This window comes from Tachypleus tridentatus, chromosome 6 (genome assembly GCF_004210375.1).
Source record: "Tachypleus tridentatus isolate NWPU-2018 chromosome 6, ASM421037v1, whole genome shotgun sequence".
Lineage (NCBI taxonomy): Eukaryota > Metazoa > Arthropoda > Merostomata > Xiphosura > Limulidae > Tachypleus > Tachypleus tridentatus.
In genome coordinates, this window is record NC_134830.1 from 120407345 (window position 1) to 120422330 (window position 14986).

At 34.7% G+C, this 14986-nt stretch overlaps 1 protein-coding gene across 1 annotated transcript; it reads left to right on the forward strand.

Annotated features, from left to right (window-relative positions):
• Positions 1–4480: 4480 nt before the first annotated feature.
• Positions 4481–13416, forward strand: LOC143253460 (uncharacterized). Its single transcript, XM_076507427.1, has 2 exons — positions 4481–4757; positions 12844–13416. The coding sequence occupies exon 2, from the start codon at positions 12862–12864 to the stop codon at positions 13348–13350; it is 489 nt and encodes a 162-aa protein (XP_076363542.1). The 5' UTR covers positions 4481–4757; positions 12844–12861; the 3' UTR covers positions 13351–13416.
• Positions 13417–14986: the final 1570 nt, after the last annotated feature.

Below are 14986 nucleotides of genomic sequence, written 5' to 3' on the forward strand. Positions count from 1 at the left end.
GACTCACCAATAATGTACCAACAGTCACTTCTGATGTAAAAACAGACTCACCGGTAATGTACCAACAGTCACTTCTGATATAATAACAGACTCACCAGTAATGTACCAACAGTCACTTCTGATATAATAACAGATTCACCAGTAATGTACCAACAGTCACTTCTGATGTAAGAACAGACTCACAAGTAATTTACAAATAGTCACTCATAATGTAATAACTGACTCACCAGTAATGTATCAACAGTCACTTCTGATATAATAACAGACTCACCAGTAACGTACAAACAGTCATTTATAAAGTAAATATATTTATTTATAAAGTAATAACAGACTCACCAGTAATGGACCAACTCTAGGTACACTACAGATCGCCCTGTGTGCAGCCTTGTGCATAATAACACACAAATACATTTGTCGTAAATTATACTTGATATAGACATTTATTGACTTTACACTTTGTAAAATTATGCTCTCTGTTTATGTATTCAAGTATGTAGTTCAACACTTCTGATCTGACAATCTGCTTTTTAATTTATCTAAACTTTCGATTTAATGTAGTTTATCCCTCTCTGGAAGTGTGGATATTTTAATCGGGTTCGTATGTTATGTATCAGCCTGTGCTTTCACATAAATAGCTCGAAAACTAATAGATCAATGTAGACGAAATTCTCACACAAGATGGGCAGTTCACCTGGGGCAGTTCACCTTCCTCCACACCTCTCAAGTATGGTCCGGTTCCGAACTATGGATTACTTTATTATGGTTTAGACACGTCATCACGTTACAAGAAGTGATCCAGATACTCGATCACTATGGATCACACAAAGTAACAATAAGAAGGTACGTAATATCTCTGATAGTTTTTGTTAAAGGTAATATGTAACCTATAAATAAATTAAAATTGTGTATAAATTGAAAACAAAACCAACTTTTAATATAAGATAGTTTATAAACTGAAAACAAAATCAACTTTTAATTTAAGATAATTTATAAACTGGAAACAAAACCAACTTTTAATTTAAGATAATTTATAAACTGAAAACAAAATCAACTTTTAATTTAAGATAATTTATAAACTGGAAACAAAACCAACTTTTAATTTACGGTATTCACTGAAAAGATTTTTCAGTGAAGGAAGTCATATTAAAATATGTTAAAACTTCGGAGTTAAAATTTCGTTTACGTAAGTTTGAGTTTTTAAATATGCTAATACAAGAGATAGACAAAAATTGGAAAATAAATGAAGACGTGATATTTATTTGAGAGAGAGAGGGATGTTTGTGTTTCTTTTATAAGACTCTCATTATAGGTACATATTTTTTACACCATAGATTACTGGTTTTATCATTTTAGTGATAAAGATCTAGTCTTCTTACCATGTGACTTATCTACTGTAAAGACATAAAGGAAAAACTACAGACAATTTGACGTGTTAACCAGAACTATTATTACTGGCTGTCTGGAATAAAAGGTTAGTGATTTATTTTTTGGTTTGCTTATTGACACTTCAGAGAATGTTATTATATTGATTTCTACACTATCTCTAGTTGTAATAAACAGTTGGTGTTAAACAAAAAGCTACACATTGATCTGTGCCCACTACAGAGGTCGAAGTTTGTCAATAGTGTGAATTTTTTTTATGAAATAAGGGTTTTAGTGTTAGTACGATTTCTTAGCAACTTGTTATGTGTGTACTTAACACTGTCGTTTTGATGATTTTCGTATTTACTGCATCCGATTTACAATGCTAGAATTCAAGGTATGATTCCTTTACGTGGCACCTAGTGGCACAGCGGCGTGTCTGCAGGCTCACACTGCTAAAAATCGGGTTTTAATACCCGTGGTGGGCAGAGCACAGAGAGACCATTGTGTAGCTTTGGGCTCGATTCCAAACAAACACAGCAAACAATCCTTGACGTGATGGTCCATTACGTAGGTTCTTTTGCTAAAATAAACAAAGTAAAACAAATTTGCAATATTTCTATATCTTGAGCCTTTACTAAACATAATTTATCGTTATTAATTGTATAAAGTTTTGGGATAGATTAGGTATTCCATAATTTTCGTGAACGTCACACGTTCTAACGAGTTAAGTGTCTGATTTATGGTTAGCGAAACGTTTCAGTAATTTGATTAAGAGAAGTGCAAATACAGTTTATTATTTATGTTAATACAGAGCTGCACAAGTTATATAGGCGCTGTCAAAACCAGAATTTTAACGTTGTAAGTCCATAAACTTACCTCTGACCCACTGGGAAAGTAGAACTTCTAAACGTAACATGAAGATTCATGTTTCCTCAGAACTTTTCCACGTGCTCTTCATTCCACGAACCCTGTTATTAAATGTTATATTGAAGTGTCAATTACCATTATGGAAAGATGAAAACTGATAAAACATCGACGTGCCCAATATAATTGATAAAATAATTGCGTATGATACCTGGCTTAAGTCACTTCACACTCTGAAATTAATCGAAGTTCTAGGCTTACAGTTTATAGTATACGAAATGCACAATTTGAATATTCTGAGACAAATGTTACGTTCGATCAATTTTCTTTAGAAAACTATATAAACTTTGAAATGTTACATTTGAGTTTTGTACGATAGATGGCAAATTCACATAGAACAAAGTTACAGTACTATAATATTGCATTCATATAGAAGAAGATTACAGTACTACAATACAGTACTCATATAGAAGAAAGTTACAGTATTGTAATACAGTACTCATATAGAAGAAGGTTACAGTACTATAGTACAGTACTCATATAGAAGAATGTTACAGTACTATAGTATTGTATTTCTATAGAAGAAGGTTTCAGTACTCATATAGAAGAATGTTACAGTAATTTATAATTGCTATATCACAGTACATGTTACACTACACTATTACAGCTATATTATTGTTTGTTTTTACACTTCTGCATCATTGGTTATAAAAGAAAAACCTGTAAAGTCTGAAGTTTGTTAAACAGATGAAACTATCACACATTATGAACAATGTGTCTAATAAGAATAAAATCCGAAGAGATAGAAAAGTTGTCGAATGTGTATAATACTTTATTTGTGAATATTCTTTACTGTGTGTGTTCATTGGCTTTAAAACTCACCAATAGCTACTAGGTGTCGCTATCCTAACAGCCCTGTTTCATATTAATAAATTCTCAGACATGTTTACGTTTAATCTGGTTCGTGTACCACCAAATTAGAAAGCACGTGTTTAATTTTTTTAATAATTCTGAGATAATACAAAATAAACTGAAAATAGTTAAACAGATTGGACAGACGGCGCTGTGTGCGATATATGTTTAAAAGTATTTAAATAGATCAAATTGAAACAATAAATTAGATGACTTAAGCAGAGAACAGCGATAATAAGCTTCAGCAGTTTTAGTTTCAATGATAGTAATAGAAATAAAATAAAGGTTATGAAAAACTGGGAAGTATCAGCAAGGCGACATCTAGTGTCACTAGAGAGAGCGACAGTGTGTATTATTGGCAGTAAAATACTTTTTTTTCATGTTAAAAATCGACTTTTTTGTTATGCCATCTTATATGATGTTAGGCCTAACAATATATTTTTTCAATGCATTAATATTACTAACATAAAATGCTGTTAGTGTATCTGTGTAAGTTTCCACACTTTGGCATCTAATAAATGTTAGCGTTTTAGCTAAATTAATGATAAAAAATCTTAGAAGACTTGAAATTAGAAAAATTAATTTTGACATATTCGTGGGACTTCTTCAGTTCTCACGAGCTACGGTGAAAATACCACAAAAGATGGATTTTTCCAAACGGCGATACATCTATGGCTTTTAGTTCTCAAGCTATATGGAGGATAGGTGGCCCAATTATGGCTCAGTATTGTAACCAACTGTATCTCTTGGGAACGCCATAACGTCCATGGTAGCTCAACTGGATTTCATGAAACTCCACTGTGTCCTGAGCAGCTCAAATTGATCTAATTGTAGCACTGTATGGTTTAGTCTGTTTTACTTCTTCTAACAATTAAGTGTTGAAAGTCATCTTAATATGTGGTCGAAAATAATAATTGGTCCCTATTTCTATGACGCATTGAGGTTTACAGAAATAACCAAAATCAGGTTAAAAGTTATACTTCAGAATAATAAACAGAACATAACAATCAGATTCCAAATGTTTTGAAAAGAAGGTAAACAGGTGTGAAGTTATATCATGTGTGATAAAAAAGAAGATATGTCACTCAGACTCTCAAAAGTTAAAATTATATAGATTTTGTCCCTAATTATTCCGTTTTACAATATACAAAGCATTATTATACCTAAAAACATCCATTAAGGACGTGTTTTTATTCCTGTTTTATGGTATCTAAAGAACAACCCTAGTTTTTATTTCTTCACGAGTAATTATTTTATCTATAAATAAACAATAATCTAAATATGTATTAATGTACGATCAACGTATTACTTTTGCTTTTTTACCACTAGGTGGGGCGACAGTACAACGAGAAAGTATAATCCTAACCTAAACACGTACTTATTTTACGTCTTGCATGAGAAAGTGTTACAGGGTTTAGTAAAGGTAATAAACCAACAGATTGGAAAAAACAGTTGTTTAAGTCTCTCCGTTCGTCCACGTGAAGCTGTTAAACACATTAGGCGTCTCTTTTAGATAAGACTTCAATCTTGTTAACGCGTTTAGATAAACGAAACAGATTTTGAAAATTGCAGACCAGGCTCGCTAAGATGTGGACTAATACTGCTAAATGAAACTAGTAAGTTTGTCATGTTGTTAGTGTTTTAGTTATTTCCCTAAACTAATAGAGTAGAATCTTGTTTATTTGCAAGAGTTTGGCATATAAATAGTCAACTTCATTCTTAGATATATATTGTCTCCTTTTTGTATTTCGAATGTCGGTAACACGTAGTTGTTGCTGTTTATATGTTATTCTGTGGACAAAAGCAGCAGTGATGCGCGTGTTCTTAGCTCGAGGTATATGGTGAAAAAGTATAATTTTGTTTGTTTTTTATTCAACTTTAATCATTTTCGTTTGATGGAGGTAAAAGTTGGATTATTTTGTTATTATTGTAGTGTGAAACGATGATGGTTATAGAAGTTTTATTGTGAACGTTTATAACTGAAAGGGATAAACGTACAATATCTTCATCTGTCGAGAAAATAAAATGTTATTGTGATTATTTAGGATAGGTATGAAATATAACCGATAAGTTTTGGTCTAAAGATAAACACCTTACACATAGAAGAATGAAGTGTTGGTTATTTAGGATAAATGTGAAAAATAACCGGTAACTATTGATTGAGACATACACTCTTTACACATAGCAGAATAAAGTGTTATCAGTGGACTTTTTTCTTTTCACATAGGCTAAAACCGAATATCGTTATTATATATGTGTCTCTGTGTGTGTTTAGTCATTCACTACGAACTTCAGTATTCGCGGGTTGAGTACCAAATGTGGAAATGGCAAGTTTAACGGAAACGTTTCAAATATTTAGTTCTGTTATTTACATAGATCAAAGTTACGATACAACAAAGGCAATGCTGTAATAAAATTCAAGGTTATGCTTTAATATATCTGAAGATAATGTAACAAAGGTCAAGGTTATGATGAAATAATGCTGAAGATAATAACGTAACAAAGGTCAAGGCCATGCTGAAATAAACCTGAATGTAATAGCGTAACAAAGGTCAAGACTATGCTGAAATAAATCTGAAGATAATAATGTAACAAAGGTCAAGATTGAGAATAGCTGATTTATGACATTATGATTTTTTACTACATTATTGTATATATATATATATATAATGCTTAAAAGCTTTCTTTTCTACATTTTCCAAATCTAACTTATGATTTTCGATTTGAATATGCCTGGCGTTATATTAGTGCACTATTATATTGACTAAAATCGCAAAATATACTCTTTAAAACATATTTGGCATTGACGTAACGTCAGGATGGTTCTTTAGTTTATGATGTATATTGTAGGTAACTATAGAAACCGTCTAAGCACACATTTATATATTTATGTATGAATACAAGTATGTGTGTGTATATATATATACATGCATAATCACATATGATGGAAACCTGTTATTTTGAGATTTAGTTTCGTATCTAGAATACTTCTAAACAGTGTGACTGGCTAACTATTCAAACATTTATTACACAAATTTATTAGAACTCTATCTTTTATAAAGTTATCTGTAACCTTTTTGTTTGGTAAGCCTTAAGTGACGTGCATGATTCCATTGTTTTAGCTAACATATCTTCGTTAATTCAGTCTCTTGTGGCCAAATCATAGGGCTAAATTTATCCGTGGATCTTTATACACCTGTAGGATTGCATTGGAACTACATTAATTACATTTCATCTCTCCAGGATAATGAAGCACTTCGCGACAAACAACTAAGAGAGTCTAAGTTTCTCACTTGCTAGTTTCTTTGTAACCTTAGGCGAGTACAATCATTCCTTTACTATACCAACTAAAGGTCTCTAAAAGTCTACATGATAGTGGAACATATAAACTCTTATGTTTTTGATACATACTTTTCCAACAGATGTCCACCAACCACGCTTGAATAATTAAGATTGTTTGTTTGTTGTTTTTTTGTTTTCTAATTTCGTGCAAAGCTACTCGATGACTATCTACACTAGCCGTCCCTAATTTAGCATTGTAAGACTAGAGGGAAGGCAGCTAGTCATCACCACCCACCACTAACTCTTGGGCTACTCTTTCACCAACGAATACTGGGATTGACCGTAACATTATAACACCCCCACAGCTGAAAATGCGAGCATATTTGGTGCGAAGGGGATGCGAACCACCGACCCTCAGATTACGAGTCGCACGCCTTAACCCACCTGGCCATGCCGGACCAATAATTAAAATAACACCGCTTTCAGTTTTAACTTGAAGATAAAATTTCGTCTGAGAAAAAAGAATTACAAGTAAATAGTTGTTTGTTTGTTTTCGTTGAGTGAGATAAAGTCGAAAAGCGAGGAAACTTTAAGTGTGTGTGTGTTTTATTATAGCAAAGCCACACCGGGCTATCTGCTGAGTTTAACGAGGGGAATCGAACTTCAAGAGAAGAGTGGATGTTGTAAATACATTTCTTCTCCCAATTATATAGAGATTTTTCCATCCTTCCACCCCTCTTATTCCTTTTCACGTCCTTCAAGCGTCTGTTATATAGTTTTGTTGTTTGTTGCTGGGAGGCAAAGCTTCATTACAGAGGACACCAATGCATCAGATGATATTTTCTATATTGGTGTATAACAGAACGAAGTGTCTTTTGTTTTTTGAATTTCGCGCAAAGCCACACCAGGGCTATCTGCGCTAGCCGTCCATAATTTAGCAGTGTAAGACTAGAGGGCAGGTAGCTAGTTATCACCACCCACCGCCAACTCTTGGGCTACTCTTTTACCAACGAATAGTGGGATTGACCAGTTTGGGTTGAGAAATTATTTTATGTGGAGGAGCGAACAACGTTTTGACCTCCCTCCACATAAAATAATTCTCAACCCAAACCAGCTGTTTTCTCAACAAGTGGGTTTTCTCGTCATTACTGATCACAGTGGGATTGACCGTAACATAATAACGCCACCACGGCTGAAAAGGAGAGCATGTTTGGTGCGAAGGGGATTCGAACCCGCGAAGTGTCTTCATGCAAAGTTTTGAGCATTATCTAATTTATTGCAAAGCTACTAAAACCGTTTCCAATTTAAAGATAAGATGGTAGAGGGTAAGCAGCTTGTCAGCACCACCCATCGCCAACTCTTGGGTTACTTTTTACAAACGAATAACAGGATTGACCATAACTTTATAAAGTCCACACGACTGAATGGGCGACAGTGCTTCAAATGTAAATCAACAGAATTTGCCTTTACTTTACAGAGACTTCGAAATATTTCCATATTTATGGCACAGTGACTGTTTCGTAGCTAGCATCATAAAATCAGCGACTGTCAACAAGAATGTAATTTCTCACATTGAAGTAAGATTTTAAAAGGAGGGGGGGCCAGACACACCTAGCTGACCAGTGCTTAATGAAGTGGGGCGGTTGGTGGAGGGCGAAAACTTTTTTATCTAACCCGCGCGCTATTAAGTGGTACGATCAAATGATGAGAGGTGGGAAAGGGGAACATTCGTAGCTGATTAATATATAGTGAAGTAAGGCGGCCAGTGGAGGGGCAAACCTTTATTCCTAATATTAATAAAAATGATAAATAAATTTAATAACTTCTAGTCATATCCTGTGTGATGTACATAATTATTAATGAAATCATAATGTTGTTTTTCAGAATTAATTGCCTTAATTAATTAATTTTGTTAATGCTGAAATTGTGAACTGATAATATCTGTGTTTCGCAAGGGACCTTTTTATTTAATTGAATTTTATATCCTTAAAAATTAGATAAATAACATGGCTTCGGTTTTTGGGTTAATTATTATTAATATTCTTTTATAGTCTAATCTAACCTGTGTAAAAGTAGTGTGTTTAGTAACGCAGGTGTAAGGAGGCCGTGAAACTTTATAAGTGTAGTGAGTGTTTGTACAATAAGCCTAAAGCATTTGTTTGTTTGTTTTTAGTTAAGCACAAAGCTACACAATAGGCTACCTGTGCTCTTCAAACCGTAAAGTAAAAACGTAGTGTGGAATACTGTGCATAAAATTTATTAAGGAAGTAAAACTATCGATTCAATTTTAAAACGTAAATCGTTTCTGAGTTAAGCTGTTTTCTGTTACATCACCAACGTCTTTTTAATAACAAAAATCTTTAATCAGCGGAGACTTTAGATTAAGAATTCAACAAATATTTTTTTCCATTTTTTTGTCTATACATATCATTTTTTACTTGCAATACATAAAGTAACAACAATATTTGGTTATACTTTCGTTGTTAAGCAACATGACATAAAAGTCATTGTTGAAACGTAATGTTACCAAAACTCACCGACTTTTCTATATATTAGAAGGTGGTAATCTAACTTATTTTTACCTATAATTATCCTATGAATATCCAACGAATTCAGTTCCTCAATTATCTTAATTTTAATTGATGCACAATTTACTGACGTTCGACTGCCTCGAGTCTACTTTTCTTCCTCCTCATTGGGCAAGTTTGATTTCGGAAATCTTATTTTATTTCAGTTATCTACGAAACGTTATGTTATGTATATTAACCCTGATAGGCGAAACGTTGGTTTAAATAAAAATAATATTATATTATATTTATCTGGAGTGTAAAGGTCGTTTTTTCTTAACTTTTTATCAAAACGTGAAATGTGAGGTTAGGGTGATAGTATTCTCTCAGTATTTCAACAAAACACAAAGCTAAATTTTATATATACATAATATCCTTCTGAGAATATGCGCTATTAATTGATTCTGAACTTGGTTAGTACAAATGACGTTCGACGAAATACGTCATACATCACGTCACTTGTGAGTCCGTGCCTGAAATGTCTGGAAGTAATACATGTAGTTTAAGTTTGGTTTCGTACTGTATAAATATGCTGAGAGATGAAACCAGTAATCAAGTCTTACTTTAAGTAATGTATATGTTAGTGACTTCATAAAGAACCAAAATTAATCTAATTTAAACATCAATAATCGTATTTACCCCTCTTTATTAGCTGTGTTATTTTAGTTACACGTATAACAAACTTAGACTTAAACAGAAACCATAACCAAATAATTTTAACGTGGTTGGAATTACAGTATTGTCAATGTTGAGTATAATCGTGTTGTCGCACACTTAGACCTAATAAGTTGTAGATATTTCTCTATGAATTGCTCTCAGAGGAATATTGTCAGATCGTGCGGTCTAGAAATATTACAGACTTCTCCAGGTACTCATAAAGTCATCTTTACAGAGTCATTGATTTTGTTTACGACTTATTTCGTATTAAGTTTATGTGTAGACAAAAGTACTACGGGAATGTTGAGTGTCTGTGCCCTTGTTAGCACATTACAACCGATTTCTTTACCATGTTTTACGTAATTTAGTTGTGTATCCTCGAAGGTTCGAAAGCCTGACGGATGGAGGCACTCGACTCGCAATTTGCGGGTCGTGAGATTGAATCCCGTCACTGAACATGTTTGCCCTTTCAGCCGTAGGAACGTTATAACGCTACTGTCAGTCACACTTTTCTCAAGACGGCTGGTATGGGTATTAGCACTTGAATTAAAATAAACACTTATACCAGCCGTCTTTAAAATATATTTTTACGTCAAATGGGTTTCTCATCATCACGAGTTGCACTTTTCGTTTATAAAGATTAGCCTAGCAGTTTGTGGTAGGTGGTGTTGACTAGCTGCTTTCCATCTAGTCTTTACTACAAAATGATAGTTTCCAGACGTGGCGCCACTGGCGACATGTTCAGCGCCTCAAGGGAGATCCGAGATGCCAAAGATTCGTTCTATCTCTATTTGATACCGTCCTACTTGCCTAAATGGGCGTTGAAATCAATTAATATATATTGCACTAATACAGTGAGTACAACTTTTTTATGCATCATTTAAACACGAACACATTAAACTGCAGATACGTGGAAAATTGTTGTACTTTTCTATGGGAACATGCTACTTGTATATCGATTTGCAGCTGTGTACCCACTGATACATAATAAATGACTAGATGCCTAAACGTTTGCAGTAGATTTAACACAACCTCTTTGAGTAAGGTAGTTTTAATCAGGCAGACGAAACAGTTTAAAAAAAAAACATTTACTGGAATACTTTCTACGAACCACTTAAGTTTGTTTTTGAATTTCGCGCAAAGCTACACGAGAGCTATCTACGCTATCCATCCCTAATTTAGCAGTGTAAGACTAGAGAGAAGGCAGCTAGTCATCATCACTCACCGCCAACTCTTGGGCTACTATTTTACTAACGAATAGTGGGATTGACCATAACATTATAACGCCCCAACGGCTGAAAGGGCGAGCATGTTTGGTGCGACCAGAATACCATTTCAGCTAGAGAAGCTTTTATCATTTAATTGAAAATCATTTCTTTATTTTTGTTCGTATTCCCAAAACATACGACCGAATTATGCGAGCAAAGTTATTGATCCGTATTGAAGAATTGCAATGTTATATCCTAAGCCTCGTTTCGTTCAATAAGTATTGTTAAGGTTTTATTTTCTACAAATATAAAGCACAGAATGGCAGAAAGCAAGTATCAAGTGTTTATAGTTCAGTCTTTTCACTGTTCGATAAGATCGAAATGCTGTAGTTTCAAGGTAGAGTGACTGCTTCTGGATCCAGTTGAGATTCTAGTTAGCCTCAAATCCATGGGCTGTTATGGGTGACTCCGACTCACACTCCGAAAAATTTAGAACACCCCTGCACATATACATCTGATCTCAGCAAACCCCCCCCCCCGGCCATTTATTAGCGCAATAACACAAGGACAGACATGTGGATGGAAAGTACTTTCAGAGCCCAGGATTGATACTTGTGTATCGAGATTCTTGAAGAAAATTCGAAGAACGGACTCTTCAGTGTAGAAGAGGATTTTGTTTGTTTGTTTGTTTGTTTTGGAATTTCGCACAAAGCTACTCGAGGGCTATCTGTGCTAGCCGTCCCTAATTTAGCAGTGTAAGATTAGAGGGAAGGCAGCTAGTCATCACCACCCACCGCCAACTCTTAGGCTACTCTTTTACCAACGAATAGTGGGATTGACCGTCACATTATACACCCCTACGGCTGGGAGGGCGAGCATGTTTAGCGCGACGCGGGCGCGAATCCGCGACCCTCGGATTACGAGTCGCACGCCTTACGCACTCGGCCATGCCAGGCCGTAGAAGAGGAAAAAGGAACAAAGCGTTTTTTACAACAGCAACAAGTTCCAAAACCACATCTCATGCTAGTCCGGAGCAACGTCTTTTTCTACAAAGTAAAGGTTTTGGTTACGAAAAAGAACCCTTCGACCCCAAAGAAATGTGATCACAAAAAAGATCAACATATACTTTAATACGGCTAATAAGATAATAAACAGGGATTTGAAGGTAATGAAGACTCATGAGAAAAAAAAAATTACAAACTTCCAGCCACATCTGCAAATCAATGGCTGTTTTCATGAGAAAGATAGCAGGAGAAACTTGAATAACAACAATCCTATTCTATTACGTGCCTGAGGCCCGGCATGGCAAGGTGGCTTGGGCGCTCGACCAGTAATCTGAGAGTCGCGGGTTCGAATTCCCGTTGCACCAAACATGCTCGCCCTTTTAGCTGTGGGGTGTTATAATGTTATGGTCAATCCCACTGTTCGTTCATAAAAGAGTAGCTCAAGAGTTGGCGGTGGGTGTTTATGACTAGCTGTCTTCCTTCTAGTCTTACACCGCTAAATTAGGGACGGCTAGCGCAGATAGCACTGGTGTAGCTTTGCGCGAAATTCAAAAAATAAGCAACTGCGTACCTGCGAAGTCCCCATTGCAACTCGAACCGTATATTTATGGAAGACCTCTAGGGAGTTTGTCACGATTTGTAGTCTAAAATTGACTTCTTTTTTCTTATTTATAAAGTTCTTACTTTATAAATTACTTTGTAATTTAGGTGTGTTAATATATAGATATACTTTATAGAATTTAAAAAAGTATGTTTCACAGTACTTTAAGTAGAATACCTTTAAAATGTTATACTTATTGCGTGATTTGTGACAGTAAGAATGGTTGTTTACGTGTTGTCCAATGTTCTGGATGGTATCTTATATGTTAAATATTACTGCTCGTTTTAACTAAACAAAAATATTATTTTCTGACATTTTTTTTACATAACTGTTAACTTACACACATGTATGTTAACTAATATTTTCGTCTTCTAATTTGTCAGGTTTTTATGTGAGGAAGAATGGGCGCCAGCTCTAGTGCTGTCAGATTTAATATTGAACCTTTACAAGAGACGACAGTGCCCTCTATTGATGAAGATAACGATTTTACCAACCAGTCATCAGAAAAATACGGCCACAACAAATCTGGCCAAGATAAAAATCAAAGTAATTTAATCAACACCGAGGTAAATAAAACCAACAAGAATGAGGTCTTCGAATTGACGAGAGACAGTAACAGTTCTAAGAGAGCTATTGAAATTGCTGATAAATCCAGTAATAAATCGATAAATCAGGAAAGCAAAGTGGACTTCTCAAATTCTTCGGATAAAAACAAGACAAAACAAACAAAATCTGTCAAAGAAAAGAATTCTGTTCAACCATTCCAAAATGTGGCTACAAATAGTGAAAGTGGAAATGCTGTTTTTTCAGCCAATAGCGACAAGAGTCTCAATAACAGACGGAAGCCGCTAACCTCACAGTCATCAATCGTAGCAGTGACGAAAACATAAGATGTTATCAAGATCCAATCAAATCAGCCGTGTCAGCATTCTCTTTCGGAAATGATTGGGAGTATCATATGGTGAATATTTTTTGTCTTGTCTTTGTTGCTGTAGTTACTTAACGTCTAAGGTATTTGATTTAAGTAATTGTACATAACAATACTACTTGTTACTATGGTAACACGATTTTTTCAATATTGTGTTTCCGTTTTCATCGTATTAATATAATTTGTGTTGCTTGTATAGTTCAGTTCACCAGTTGGTGTTACTTATATCAATATTCGCCTGTGATACAACACTTTATTTATAGCAGTTTTTGTTATATATGTCATGTTAATTTCTCAAAGGCTCATTATTGACATCAGTTCTTATAATCTAGTTTCGTGTTATTATGTTTGAGACTGGCATGAACATGTTGTTAAGGCACTCGACTCGTAGTTCAAAGGTCGCGGGTTTGAACCTCTATCACACCAAACATTTTCGCCCTTTCAGCTCTTGGAGCATTAGAATGACATGGCCATTCCCACTCTTCGTTAGTAAAAGAGTAGTCCAACAGTTGGTGGTGGGTGGTGATGACATCCCTGTAGTCTTACACTGCTAAATTATGGACGGTTAGCATAGATAACCCTCGTGTAGCTTTGCGCGAAATTAAAAAACAAACAAACGATATGTGTTTATTTTTATAACGTAATTTTACGACGTTTAAGATTTTATCATACAGTTTCATTTCCAATATAATACGATTCGGTGTCTGTCCGTGTGTCACGTAACTCCTTCTAAACCACTGGTTGCACCGACTTATAAATGGTACCAACCGAATCGTTTCGAAGCCGAGGTGTGCACAAAGGTAAAAAAATTAAATTCAACCCCTAACCCAGGCATTTCACAGAATTCTCAAATTTGGCTTTGATTTGTATTAGAACGCGTAAATAAGTATATCTAATGATTACCATTCATAATGTGGTTAAATAAATTAAATTTGCATTATAGTGAATTGATTTGGTTCAAATTAAACACAAAGCTACACAATGGACTATCTGTGCTCTATCCATCACGGGTATCGAAACCCGGATTTTAGCAGTGTGAGTCCACAGACATGCCTCTGTGCCACTGGGGGGCGTTATAGAAACAATGATTATTAAACTTAAAAACTACAAAACAGTAGTTAATTAAATATTATACTTGTATTATAGTGAACCTGTAAATGTGGGCCATACGCCCACATACTTTCTCGTGTTAATTATAGAAATGAGCTCATAATAACGTACTTTAAACGTTATTAATGCTATTTATTTAAACATCGTTTTGCATTATATCGTAATTTTACGTCTTTTGAACTTCTATCATCTACGCCCCCTTTAATAAATATCGTTTATTTCGGACCACTCTTTTTTTTGTAAATAAGAAAGAGTGAGTTAAGTAAACGAGGTTTAATACATGGATACATATTAAAATGCTATATGTCTTGCAATAACTACTTATTATTTTCATTAAGGTAAAATGTGTTAAAACGCTTAATTTTGCGCTATTGACTCAACTCTAATCGCTCGCGCGCCTTCCTGGAGATCGCGACCCATTCACACTTTGGAAAACGCTGTCATATAACCTAAGATGGGTGGTCGGAATAACCGAATCAGTTTTAAGG